Below are 13,240 nucleotides of genomic sequence, written 5' to 3'. Positions count from 1 at the left end.
CTGAATGGGAAAGGCTAGGAGTCAGTCACGGTCTGCATGGGGAGCCTCCCCAACAATCCACCCCCCCCCCAAAAAAACCCTGTTCATATTTTTTCCCACCTGCACCCCATAACCCTCCAGGTTCACTCGAAGGCTCCTTCCCTTCCCCTCAGCCTGACTCCCCCGAGCCTTGGCACGGCTCCCGACAGGGGCGGGAAATACGGCTCTGTCATGTAGTTGAAACGAATTACTCAAATTTCTGTATTAATTTGCCGAGTAAGGAATCTATTTGTCAAAAAAACATTTCCCGAGTCCTTTTTCTTTTTGGTGTGTGTCTGTATCGTTACAGACGGACTTGCTGACCGGTATTTTGAAATAAATGACCAAAATCAGTGAAACTGGCGTGATGACCGTGTGTTATTTTGACAAATAAAAACAGGCAGGATTTGAAAATATGGTGCGCAGAATTGTTAATGGGTTGGCGCAGAATTCCCCCAGGAAGTGCGATCGTACGGCTCTGGTTAGCCCTCGGCTGGAGTCCTGGGTCCAAGTTTGGTTACCCTGTGAAGAAAGCGGCAAGGCCCCAGAAGCGAGCGGCAGGAGCCACGCCTGAAGGAAGCGGGTGTGTTAAGTTCGGAGAAGAGAAGGCTCGAAAGGCTGCCATAAAAACACCAGGGAACCGTTGTTCTCGCTGCCCCGGAGAGCAGGGCGAGAGCTTTGCACTCGGGTAGAGAAGAGGGAGATTCAGAGGAAAAACATCCTAAGGGGGTAAGAAAAGTGGGGCGACGGGGGGCAGCTCCGTCAGCGGGAGGTGGCCAACAGGAGGCTGGATAGACACCTGTCTGGGATGGACAGGGGCTTAGAGCAGCTGACCCTTGCGGGCTCTTCTAGCCCTATGGGTCTACGATAACCAGGCTGTCCCACCCCAGAGGGGCCACAATCCTGGCTAACCAGCCCCCCCACCCGCGGCGCGGCCTGATGGTACAGACAAGGTGGGTGAACCTGGGGCTCTGTCCCAGCTCCGGGCGGGGGGAGGGAGTTCGGTTCGGTTCGACTGTGCCTGGGTTCGGTTGGGAGGAGTGTCAGGCACAGTCGAGGGGGTCGGGGAGAGCGAGCGTCCGTCTGTCCGGCTAGCTGTAGGGCTGACTCTCCATCCGCTCCTCCCAGTCCCGCAGGGCCCCCAGCAGCCCGGCCTCCCCCAGCGAGTCCGAGATGCGCAGGTCCAGCTCCTCGCCCCGCAGCGACGACGCCCCCCCGGCCTGGCCCAGCTCGTGCAGGGTCCGCAGGACCGTGGGTACCACCTGGGGGGGAGGGGGGAGGGTTGGCGTTTCAGGGATTCCCATTCTCCCCCCCCCCCCCCCCCCGAACCGATTCCCAGGGCCATGCAGCTGGAGCCAGCCTGGCACCAACTAAACCTGGCCAGTGCCAGGGCCCCCCACCCCATAGGGACCTGTAGCTGGACTCAGGTGCCCCACCCCTGCCCCCCACATGGGGAGCAGCCGAGCTGGGGCCCCTGGTCTCTCTCACTCTGGGGTAGGATTTCTGCCCCTTTCGTCCACCTCCCCATGGACCAAGCTCCCTCTAGCCCAGGGACCCCAGGGCCAAATGCCTTCGGCCACTCTTTGTGTTGGGCGGGGGGGGAAGGACAGGAGGGAACCCCCCCCCCCCCCCGAGAGAGGGAGGGAGGGAGCCCAACACCAGAGGAAGCCTAGGAATTGGTGGGGGGGCGGATTCCTACCTGCACCATGATGAGTTTCTTTTTCCAGGAGCGCCCTGTGTCCGGCCAGGCCTCCCCCAGACAGAGCCACAGCTCGTAGGTGGGGGAGCTACCCTGCCCCTCTATGAAGCAGATCAGTTCTGGGGGCGAAAGGGGGGCGCATCAGCCAAGTGGGGGGGGCAGGGGCTCCCCCAGGGCTCCCCCAAGCCCCCCCACCGCACCCCGTGGGGGGCTCCCTCTCCCCCGTACCTCTGACAAAGTGCGACATGTCGTACAGGCGGGTGTACCCCTCCTTGGACAGCTCCCCACCTTCGGCCCCCGGCTCGGGGGTCTCCGTGTGCCCCCAGTAGGCGTGGAGGCGCCCGAGGCGGGTGGCGCAGAGGGCTGGCCCCTCCACCCGCACCAGCACCCCGGCCCCCAGCCCCTGCAGCAGCCGGGCCGTGTAAGAGGCCTGCACCCGATCCGGCAGCATCCCCGGCCCGGGCAGCTCCACGTCCGCCAGCTCGGGGCAGGGGCTGGGCCCGGGGCTGGTGGACACCAGCCGGAAGCCCTGTGGGTTGGGGACCAGCGTCTGCAGCACAAGGTGCCCCCGGTAATAGACCCGCACCTCGAAATCCGTCACTGCGGGGAGAGAGGGAGAGTGAGGGGGGAGATGACATGCCCCCAGAAGCCCCCCAATACCCTGATAATTCCCCAGAAACTGCCAGAGCCCCGAGAAGCGCTCCATAATCCCCCAGAAACAGCCAGAGCCCCCCATAATATCCCAGTAACAGCCAGAGCCCCCAGAAGCTCCCCATAATCCCCTGGAAACAGCCAGAGCCCCCCAGGACTCCCTATAGCCCCCTGACCCAGAGCCACCCCCATTGCTTCTCCCCCCCCGCTTGCCCTAGAGATGAGGGTGCTACGGTCCTACACAGGGCAGGGGAGGGGTCCTGACCATCCCCACCCCACCCCCTGCCACCCCCAGGTGTGCAGCGACTCTGGTTGCAGCCCCAGCAGTGGCCAACAGAGGGCGCCAGGACACTCACTCAGCACATTGGACCCCAGCAGCTGCTCCAGGGCGCTGGGGGCCGGCTGCACCAGAGGAGGGAAATCCCCGAACCCCGGCGAGAGAGCGCCCCCTAGGGGAGAGAAAGGGGCACAAGTAAGGGACAGAGCGAGGGGCACTGCCGGGGGGGGGGTAGGGGGGGAAGCGCAGATGGGGATTTACCTACCTGTGGCTGCATCATGGACGTACGGGGCACCTGGCGGGAGCGCAGAGCACGGAGCATCTGGAACAGAAAGTCAAATAGTTAAGCGGGCGGGGCTGGGAGCCCGGACTCCTGGGTTCTCTCCCTGGCTCTGGGAGGGGAGTGGGGACTAGTGGTTGAAATCTGAGGGGGGCGGGGTGGAGGCCGGACTCTAGGGTTCTCTCCCCGTCTCAGGCAGGGCTCAGGAGTTCCAGTAAATCAGGAGGAGGACAAAGGGGGTGGGTGGGTCGGGAGTGAGGGGCACCAGCAGGGCTGTGGGGGCCGGGCTAGCAGGGGGCTGTGGGTCGGGAGTGAGGGGCACTGGCGCTGCAGGGCACTGTCCGGGCTGTGCGAGGGCCGGACCCCGCAGGGGAGAAAGGGAACGGCGCCGACGGGCCCAGGGCATCTCCCCGGGTGGTCTGGGCACAGACACGGGCAATTGCGGGGGGTCACTGCGGTGCCAGGCGCCGGCCTGGCCCGGCTGTGCTGAGACCGACCCTGGCCTCCCGGCACCGCTTCGGGGCTCCACCTTCTCCACTGGCCCTGAGCACTGGGGGGGGCTGGAGAAAGCGCCGCCTGACGAGGGGTCGGGGTGAAGGGACCGTCCCAGGGCCTGGTGGCCAAGTTGGGGGCTTGTGCAGCTTCACCCAAATGACAGGGCCAATGCTGGTGGGGGCTGGGAGCCAGGACCCCTGGGTTCTCTCCCCAGTTTGGGGAGGGGAGCCAGGACTCCTGGGTTCCATGCAGAGCCTGGCATGGCCAGACCGAGAGCTGGGACTGGCTCCAGGGGTGCCCATCACCCTGGCCTCCGGCCCTGCCCCGCCCCGTCCCCCGGGGCACTCACCCTCCTCGGGGCTGGAGAGGTCCAGCGCGTTCAGAATGTCATCCAGGTCATCGTCCTGGGGGGGCGCAGAATTGGGGGTGTCACTAAGGGGAAGGGCCCCCCAGTACCCACAGTTCCCCTCGATACTCCCCCAGACCCGGCCAGAGCCGTCCAACCCCCTACCCTGACCCAGGCTGCCCCAGCCCCCCTGCCCCGGAGGCACTGACCTGGCTGCAGGAGAGGCTGCCCCCTGACCTGTCCAGGAGCTGGCTGCTTGCGTCAGCCTCGGTGCCCCCCACGGCAGCACTGGGGGCCTCGTCCGCACCTGGTGGGGGAGAACAGAGCCACAGGCCCTCCTGAGCCACACACGGGAATCCCCTTGATATGGGTATGGCCCCACCGGTGCCCCTCACTCCCGACCCGCAGCCCCCTGCTAGCCCGGCCCTGGGCTCACCCGTCTAACCCCTCACCTGCCCGGGCCCCATTGGGCAGGATCTCGTAGACCTTGTGGGGGTCGGCGGAGTCCGAGCTGTGATCCTGAAGCACCTGGATCCCCGGCTTCCGGTTCAGGGCAGAGCGGAAGTTGCGTTTCCAGATGGAGGGCGTGGGGGCATCGTGGCCTGGCCGGTAGTTGCCGCTGTCAATGGCCCAGTCCTGGGGGAGGTGGCGGGGGGGTGGGGGCGGGAAGCAGACGTAGGTACCTGGGAGCTGAGGAGGCCTAGAGGCGGCTGTGAGGCGGGGGGATAATGGGGGTCCCCCAGACCTCACTTCTCCACCACCAAGGAGGGCGAGAGGGCTGCGAAGTGACTGGTACCCCAGCCCCCCGGTGCCCCTCACTCCCGACCTGCAGCCCCCTGCTAGCCCAGCCCTGGGCTCTCCCTCCAGCCCTGCCGGTGCCCCTCACTCCCGACCCACAGCCCCCACCTGCCAAGCTCCCTACAGGGGAGCCGTTCTGAGGGAGAGGGATGGGTCCTGGCATGGGGGTGGTGGGGGGGGACAGGATGGGACCGCAGGGCACCTGCTAAAAGGGGAAGCTTTTCAAAGCAAATCAGCCTGGGGAACTCCCTGCTACTGGACGTGGGGAGTCCGGTGTCAGGGGTGTAAACCCAGCCGCTTGGGGGAGTCAGGAGCGGTACAGAACTGCCCATTGGGGGTCCGTCCCCCCCCCACACCGGCACCGTCACTGGCAAAGATGGGAGACTTGGGTAGATGGGTCACCACGGACCGGGGTGTGGATGGGGGAGGAATCACCCTGCCACCTACCCCCCCATATCTGTGGGTGCAGGGGGGGGATCCCCAGCTTGGGCGGGGGGTTACCCGGAATAGCTGGAAGTCCTCGGAGGAGGCATCCTGTCGCAGCCCGTGTTTCCAGGGCACCCGGAACTGGGTGCGCCCCTGGTCCAGCCAGCTCACCCCCGGGTAGCACCCGTCGTCCAGCTTCTTCCGCAGCCACGGCACGATCAGCGGCTTCGGGGTCCCCATCGCCGGGGCGGTGCCGCCTAGGGGAGAGAGAGAGGGGGGCGGATGGGGGGCAGGGCCTGTCCCCTCTGTGGGGGGCCGGCTCCAACCCAGGGCAGGGAATGGGCCAGCTCCCACCCAGGGCAGGGGCTGAGTTGGGGGGCAGGGAATGGGGGCGGGGCCTGTCCCCTCTGCAGGGGGCCAGCTCCCACCCAAGGCAGTGGCTGGGTTGGGGGGTAGGGAACGGGGGCGGGGCCTGTCCCGGCTGGGTTGGGGGGCAGGGAATGGGGCCCGGGGTCTGTCCCCTCTGGGGGGGGCTGGGTTGGGGGCAGGAAATGGGGCCCGTCCCCTCTGGGGGGGCTGGGTTGGGGGGCAGGCAATGCCCCCCCCCGTACCTGCCTGGCACCTTCCGCAAGAGGAAGCGGCTCAGAGAAATGGAACCCGCCCCCCCAGGTCACATGATTCCCCCGCCCCAGCACGTCACGTGATCCCCAAACTTTGGTACAATTTCTGTGTGTGCCGGTTCCTTCCCCCGGGGCCGGGGACTGTGCGGGGCGCAGGCCCCCCCCCACCGTCCCGTCCCGCGATTCCCCCTTTCCCCCCAGCTGCCTGTGGGGCGGCTGGGAGTTCAGACCATGAGATCTGGGGCGGGGAGGGGGCAACAGCACCCAAGGCCTCAACCCCCCCCCCACTCCAGAAGCCATCCAGGAGATGCAGCCGCCTTTGGGGTGGGGGACAGGGGGGCTGGGTGTACAGGGCCCCCTCTGGGGTGGGGCACAGGGGGGCTGGTTCTGTAGGGTCCCCTCGCCCGGTTCCGAGATGCGCCTGGCTCTGGGGTGGGGCAGGTGGGAGCTGGAGTGATGTGAGCCGGGCAGCAAGGGAGGGTCTTGCCCTGCGCCCCCAGCAGCCGTGCACAGTGGTGCGCTGCCCATGTGCGCGTGTGCCCAGGAGCGGGCGTCGCACGGGGGCTGCATGCACTGTTGGCCGACAGGCCCCCTGGCCGGGGAGAGGGGGCGCGGGTCGCAGGCGGGGTCAGGGCAGATGGCGGCTGCTCCCACGTCTGTGCACGCGGGTCACACGCGTGTCCAGCGGCGTCGGCCTCGCCCAGGGCCGGCTGCTCCTCGACACCCCCTGGGACCCCCCCCCAGTCGCCTCCCGGGCCCGGGGCAGGACGGACACACGGACGCGCGAGTCTCTCTGCACCCCATGGCCCAGCCTCCGACTGCCCTGCCCAGCCCCCCACTGCCCGGCCCCCCACTGCCCAGCCTGGTGCCCCATGGCACTGTGCCCCACAGCACAGCCTGTCCCCCCAATCCGGCCCCCCACTGCCGAGCCCGGCCCCCCACTGCCTGGCCCCTGACTGCCCAGCCCCCCACTGCCCAGCCTGGTGCCCCATGGCACTGTGCCCCACTGCCCAGCCTGTCCCCCCAATCCGGCCCCCCACTGCCGAGCCCGGCCCCCCACTGCCTGGCCCCTGACTGCCCAGCCCCCCACTGCCCAGCCTGGTGCCCCATGGCACTGTGCCCCACTGCCCAGCCCGGCCCTCCACAGCCCAGCCTGGTGCCCCATAGCACTGTGCCCCACTGCCCAGCCCAGCCCCCCCACAGTCCAGCCTGGTGCCCCATGGCACTGTGCCCCACAGCACAGCCTGTCCCCCCAGTCTGGCCCCCCACTGCCGAGCCCAGCCCCCCACTGCCTGGCCCCTGACTGCCCAGCCCCCCACTGCCCAGCCTGGTGCCCCATGGCACTGTGCCCCACTGCCCAGCCCGGCCCTCCACAGCCCAGCCTGGTGCCCCATAGCACTGTGCCCCACTGCCCAGCCCAGCCCCCCCCACTGTCCAGCCTAGTGCCCCATGGCTCTGTGCCCCACAGCACAGCCTGCCCCCTCAGTCTGGCCCCCCACTGCCAAGCCCGGCCCCCCACTGCCTGGCCCCTGACTGCCCAGCCCCCCACCACTGCCCAGCCTGGTGCCCCACGGCACTGTGCCCCACAGCACAGCCTGCCCCCTCAGTCCGGCCCCCCACTGCCGAGCCCGGCCCCCCACTGCCTGGCCCCTGACTGCCCAGCCCCCCACCACTGCCCAGCCTGGTGCTCCTCCCATGGGGTCCAAGGAGCCCCCAGCCCAACCCGTGGAAAGGGGGCGGAGCGTATCGGTTTCTATATATGCAAATAATCAACGCCCCGCCCCTCCCGTTATTTGCACCTCGCGCGGCTGCCGCATCCTGCGCCCAGTGGACCCATTCCGTGGGGCGTGGCTTATGGAGCCCCGCCCACGCGTCTAAGCTCCGCCCCCCGCATGGGGAGGTGCATGGTCAGTGCCCTGCAGTTCAGAAAGTTTGTGAAGTTTGGGGCTGGGCCCTTGAGGGCCCCCGCCCCGCCCCGCCAGAAAGTTGAGAGGGGCGGGGCGGAGATGAGGGGCGGGGGTTGAGCGACGCGTTTTACCCCCCCCCCCCCCGCCCCGCCTAGGTCCTGCCCCCCCGCCTCCCCTCCCCCCGCGGGACAGCTGGGATCCCGGGTGGCTCCGAACTTGGCTCTGCGAATCGCAGCTGGAGCCCGGCGCGTCACCCCCGCCCCCCCCCGCCGCCCTTCCCCGCCCCCGCTCTGCCCCCCCCCCCGGGGTTGGGCAGGGAGTCGCCCGGCTTGTGCACAGGTTGTGTCGGGGGCGCTGGACAGAGATTCCCCCACCTTGCCCCGTGTCTGACCCCCCCCCCACAGGCAGGGCCATGGCGGGGCCCCCCCAGGAGCGCCGCCGGCTGCAGGAGGAGACGCGGCTGGTGCTGGAGGCCTTCCTGCAGGGGGCGCTGGGCCGGCGGCCCGCCCTGGGGCACGTGGGGGGCAGCTACCATGACCCCCACTGCTACGCACACAGGTAAGGGGGGGCGGGGCTCACCCCCCTCCAGGGCGCAAGCAGGGAAGGGGGGGCCGTTGGAGTGGGAGGGGGGCAGAGCTCATGGAGTTCCCCCCCCCCCCCCGGAGGGACGGGGGGAGGGAATGTGCAGGTTGGGGGGGGCGGGGTGTTGGCCGGGGAAGGGGGCATGCCGGCGAGAGGAGGGATGGGGAGGAGTGGGGGAGGGGTTGCCCATGGGTGCCCAGGGATCCAGGTGACTGGGGGGGGCAGATGGGGGGAGGGGGTATGCGGAGATGGGTTGCCGGAGGGGGCGGGGTGGGAAGGCAGGATATGCAGGAGGGGGGGTGGGGGGAGTTAGAGAGTTTCCAGGGGGGAGGGGGATATGTGGGGGGGTGGGGGAGATGGGTTGCTCGAGGGAGGGGGATATGCACGGGTGGGGGGCTAGGGGGATATATAGGCATGAGGGGGAGGGTGGACATGCAGGGATGGGGAGGGCTGGGGGGGCCGGGAGATGCATTCTGGAGAAGAGTTCCCTGCCCCCCCGACTCTCCCCGCAGGCGCCCCGTGGAGCCGGGGGGGGCCTGGACCCCCCTGCACGAGGAGATCAGCCGGGCGGAGGAACGGAAACACGGCTTCAAGACCAGCATGAAGCGGCTGCTCCAGCGACGGACCAGCCCCCGCCGGGACCCCCCCGGCCCCCCACCCCCCGGGGCAGAGCCCCGCGAAGGACAGAAGGAGCGGGGGGAGGAGCGCCCCAAGCACGGCCGGGGGTTCCCCTTCAAGGCCATGCTGTGGAGGAAGGGCCCCCCTCGGGAGGAGACAGAGCCCCCGCCTCCCCCCTCCGCACCCCCCAACTCCCTGCCGGTCACCCCCTGCTACTGCACAGACACCCTGACCTCACGGCCAGACCCCCTGCCTCTGGGTAAGAGCCCCCCACGGGACCGGGAGAGAACCCAGGAGTCCGGGCTCCCAGCCCTCACTGCTCTAACCCACTAGACCCCCCCTCCCTTTCCAGAGCCTGGGATAGAACCCAGGAGTCCGGGCTCCCCACTCCCCTGCTCTGACCCCCAGCTCTCTCCCCAGGCCCGGCAGCCGAGGACCCCGAGTTCTACGCCCGCCTGGCCCAGAAGCTGGACCGGCTGGTGAAGCTCCAGCACAGCCAGCCTGGCAGCCCCTGCGGGGTCCAGTCCCCTGAGGTCGTGGCCGGGCCCCTCAGCCCGGAGCCGGGCCCCGGGCCCCTAGGTGAGCAGGGGCCTTGGCCCTTCCCCCCACCCTGCGGCCGGCGCCCCCTGGGGGCAGCTCTGGGTCACAGGCCTGTATCTCTCCCCCAGCCCCACCGGAGCCGGCCAGCGAGAGGCACAAGGAGCAGGTGATCCAGAGACTGGTGGCCCTGCTGGAGGAGCAAGCCGGGGTCATCAATGAAGAGGTGCCAACCCGGTGCCCCTCACTCCCGACCCACAGCCCCCTGCCAGCCCAGCCCTCGTCACCCCCCACCCCCCCGGCCCTGCCGGTGCCCCTCACTCCCGACCCGCAGCCCCCTACTAGCCCGGCCCTGGTCACCCCCCACCCCCCGTGCCCTGCCGGTGCCCCTCACTCCCGACCCACAGCCCCCTGCCAGCCCGGCCCTGGTCACCCCCCACCCCCCCGGCCCTGCCGGTGCCCCTCACTCCCGACCCGCAGCCCCCTGCCAGCCCGGCCCTGGTCACCCCCCACCCCCTGGGCCCTGCCGGTGCCCCTCACTCCCGACCCGCAGCCCCCTGCCAGCCCGGCCCTGGTCACCCCCCACCCCCCCGGCCCTGCCGGTGCCCCTCACTCCTGACCCGCAGCCCCCTGCCAGCCCGGCCCTGGTCACCCCCCACCCCCCCGGCCCTGCCGGTGCCCCTCACTCCCGACCCGCAGCCCCCTGCCAGCCCGGCCCTGGTCACCCCCCTACCCCCCCGGCCCTGCCGGTGCCCCTCACTCCCGACCCACAGCCCCCTGCCAGCCCGGCCCTGGTCACCCCCCACCCCTCCGGGCCCTGCCGATGCCCCTCACTCCCGACCCGCAGCCCCCTGCCAGCCCGGCCCTGGTCACCCCCCCCCCCCCCCGGCCCTGCCGGTGCCCCTCACTCCCGACCCGCAGCCCCCTGCCAGCCCAGTCCTGGTCACCCCCCACCCCCCCGGGCCCTGCCGGTGCCCCTCACTCCCGACCCGCAGCCCCCTGCCAGCCCAGCCCTGGTCACCCCCCACCCCCCCGGGCCCTGCCGGTGCCCCTCACTCCCGACCCGCAGCCCCCTGCCAGCCCGGCCCTGGTCACCCCCCACCCCTCCGGGCCCTGCCGGTGCCCCTCATTCCCGACCCGCAGCCCCCTGCCAGCCCGGCCCTCTCTCTCCCCCACAGATCGAGGCTGACCCTCTGCTCCGCAGTTCCCTGTCCCGCCTGTCGTACCGCAGCTTCTCCCGGCTGGCCGAGGCGTACACCGCGCGGGCCGACCCGGACAGCCCCAGCCCCCAGCTCACCCGGCTGGCCCTGACCATGGAGCTGACGCGGAAGGTGGCCGGGATCAGCAGCCACACGGTGCAGACCCTGATGGGCTACAGCCTGCAGTACATGGACATGTTCGTGCCCTGGCTGCAGCAGCAGGGCGGCTGGGTAAGGGGGGGGCAGGGTGTGCCGGGGGGCGGGGGGCAGGGTGGGCTGGGGGGGAGCTGTGCACGTGGGGGAGTGGGTGATGTACAGAAGATCCGGGGGGGGAGGGGGACTTTGTATATGGTGTGGGGGAGCTAGGGGGCGGCTGTGGGGGGGCCCCGAGCAGGGAGTGGGGTGCTGGTTGGGGCTTGGAGGCAGGCTGGGGTTGACCCCCTGGCTCATAGTCTGTGGGGCAGGGGCTGCATGAGCCGGGGGTAGTTTTTTTTTTGGGGGGGGGGGGAATCTGTCTGGGATAAACCCCCCCCCCCCCCGCAATCTCAGGGACTAATCTCTCTCTCCTGACCCCGGCAGGAGAGCATCGCAGGACAGGAGGAGATCTTCGATGTCCTGGACTAGCAGCCCTTGGCCGCAGGGGGCTCGGGGCCGGGGTCACAACGCCGGCCCCTCCCCCTTTCCTCCCCAGAATCCGCCTTGCGGGGAGGGTTCAGAACACAGCCATGGCGGCGGGAGGGGGGCTTTGGGGAGAGGGTACCTGTCCGGGGGAAGGGCAGAAACTGAGCCAGCCCTCCCCAAATTCTCAGGGGAGTTGGGGGGGGGGAGGGTGTCACTGGAGGAATCCACCCCACAAAATCTCTGGGTCTGCCCAGGTTTGGGGCCCCAGCAGAGAGCAATCCCCCCCCAACTTTTGTTTTGGCGGAGGTGAGTGGTTTTTTTATAAAGGATTTTCAATATATTTTACTATTAAAGCTCCTGGCGTGTCTGTCTCTCTCCTGCCCCTCCCACCCCCACCTCCTGCGTGACCAGACTGAGGGGGCCCTGCACTGCACCCAGTGGGAGGGGCGGTCCTCTCTGGGGTGGGGTGCCAAGATGCAGGGGAGGGGGGGCAGGAAGACAGGACTGCAGTGATGGAGGAAGGGAGTTGCAGTGGGTGAGATGAGGTTTGCAGGGGTGAGTTGGGGCACACAGGGTGCCTTGGCAGGGAGTGCGCTAAGGGATGGGGGAGGTGTGGTGGTGGTGGGGTTCAGTAATGGGGAGGGAGTTGCAGTGAGGGGGTGCAGTGGGAGAAGAGCTGGGAGACGGTGGGGGTTGCAGTGTTAGCAGATGGATGTGCAGTGGGAGGGCTGGCAGTGGGAGGGAGAAGGTTGCAGTGATGGGGTGGAGCAGTGGTGGTTGCAGTGAAGGGGAGAGGGTTGCAATGGGGTGTAGTGGTAGGGAGGCCAGCAGTGGGGCGGGGGTGCAGTGAGTGGGAGGGGTTGGAGGAGGTGTTGCAGTCACGGGGGAGGGGGATGCAGTAAGGGGGTATTGCAGTGTTGGGGAGGGGGATGCAGTGTGGGAGTGGAGGAGGGGGTGATGCAGTGGAGGAGGGGGTGTTGCAGTGATTGGGGAAGGGGATGCAGTGGAGGAGGGGGTGTTGCAGTGATTGGGAAAGGGGATGCAGTGTGGGAGTGGAGGAGGGGGTGTTGCAGTGATTGGGGAAGGGGATGCAGTGTGGGAGTGGAGGAGGGGGTGTTGCAGTGATTGGGGAGGGGGTGTTGCAGTGTGGGAGTGGAGGAGGGGGTGATGCAGTGGAGGAGGGGGTGTTGCAGTGATTGGGGAAGGGGATGCAGTGATTGGGGAAGGGGATGCAGTGGGGAGGGGGTGTTGCAGTGATTGGGGGGATGCAGTGGAGGAGGGAAATGCAGTGGAGGAGGGGGTGTTGCAGTGTTGGCAGAAGGGGATGCAGTGGAGGAGGGGGTGCTGCAGTGTTGGCAGAAGGGGATGCAGTGGAGGAGGGGGTGCTGCAGTGATTGGGGAGGGGGATGCAGTGAGGAGGGGGTGTTGCAGTGATTGGGGAGGGGGATGCAGTGGAGGAGGGGGTGTTGCAGTGTTGGCGGAAGGGGATGCAGAAGAGGAGGGGGTGTTGCAGTGATTGGGGAGGGGGATGCAGTGGGGAGGGGGTGTTGCAGTGTTTGGGGGGATGCAGTGGAGGAGGGAAATGCAGTGGAGGAGGGGGTGTTGCAGTGTTGGCAGAAGGGGATGCAGTGGAGGAGGGGGTGTTGCAGTGATTGGGGAGGGGGATGCAGTGGAGGAGGGGGTGTTGCAGTGTTGGCGGAAGGGGATGCAGAAGAGGAGGGGGTGTTGCAGTGATTGGGGAGGGGGATGCAGTGAGGAGGGGGTGTTGCAGTGATTGGGGGGATGCAGTGGAGGAGAGAAATGCAGTGGAGGAGGGGGTGTTGCAGTGTTGGCGGAAGGGGATGCAGTGCAGGAGGGGGTGTTGCAGTGATTGGGGGGATGCAGTGGAGGAGAGAAATGCAGTGGAGGAGGGGGTGTTGCAGTGATTGGGGAGGGGGATGCAGTGGAGGAGGGGGTGTTGCAGTGATTGGGGGGATGCAGTGGAGGAGAGAAATGCAGTGGAGGAGGGGGTGTTGCAGTGTTGGCGGAAGGGGATGCAGTGGAGGAGGGGGTGTTGCAGTGATTGGGGGGATGCAGTGATTGGGGAGGGGGATGCAGTGAGGAGGGGGTGTTGCAGTGATTGGGGGGATGCAGTGGAGGAGAGAAATGCAGCGGAGGAGGGGGTGT

General features: G+C 68.5%; 2 protein-coding genes across 4 annotated transcripts; one reads left to right on the top strand and one right to left on the bottom strand.

Annotated features, from left to right (window-relative positions):
- Nucleotides 1-378: 378 nt before the first annotated feature.
- Nucleotides 379-5,664, bottom strand: IRF3 (interferon regulatory factor 3). 3 transcript variants are annotated; one of them, XM_037888377.2, is made up of 10 exons: nucleotides 5,602-5,664; nucleotides 5,066-5,247; nucleotides 4,219-4,402; nucleotides 3,976-4,073; nucleotides 3,770-3,824; nucleotides 2,911-2,967; nucleotides 2,725-2,817; nucleotides 1,946-2,317; nucleotides 1,718-1,836; nucleotides 379-588 (listed from the first exon to the last, which is right to left on the bottom strand). In XM_037888377.2, the coding sequence occupies exons 2-10, from the start codon at nucleotides 5,228-5,230 to the stop codon at nucleotides 397-399; spliced, it is 1,335 nt and encodes a 444-aa protein (XP_037744305.1). In that variant the 5' UTR covers nucleotides 5,231-5,247; nucleotides 5,602-5,664; the 3' UTR covers nucleotides 379-396. The 3 variants fall into 3 exon arrangements, with proteins under 3 accessions (XP_037744305.1, XP_037744306.1, XP_037744307.1); XM_037888378.2 differs by having other exon boundaries at nucleotides 379-1,280; nucleotides 5,602-5,651; XM_037888379.2 differs by having other exon boundaries at nucleotides 5,162-5,247; nucleotides 5,602-5,651.
- Nucleotides 5,665-7,809: 2,145 nt separating this feature from the next.
- Nucleotides 7,810-11,431, top strand: BCL2L12 (BCL2 like 12). The gene is made up of 6 exons (XM_037888432.2): nucleotides 7,810-8,075; nucleotides 8,612-8,976; nucleotides 9,138-9,296; nucleotides 9,386-9,480; nucleotides 10,433-10,684; nucleotides 11,033-11,431. Exons 1-6 carry the CDS (start codon nucleotides 7,930-7,932, stop codon nucleotides 11,075-11,077), a joined length of 1,062 nt encoding a protein of 353 aa, XP_037744360.1. The 5' UTR covers nucleotides 7,810-7,929; the 3' UTR covers nucleotides 11,078-11,431.
- Nucleotides 11,432-13,240: the final 1,809 nt, after the last annotated feature.

This window comes from Chelonia mydas, chromosome 23 (assembly GCF_015237465.2).
Source record: "Chelonia mydas isolate rCheMyd1 chromosome 23, rCheMyd1.pri.v2, whole genome shotgun sequence".
Classification (NCBI taxonomy): domain Eukaryota; kingdom Metazoa; phylum Chordata; order Testudines; family Cheloniidae; genus Chelonia; species Chelonia mydas.
The sequence above is the reverse complement of the archived record's forward strand: the minus strand, read 5'-3'. Positions and strand labels throughout refer to the sequence as shown.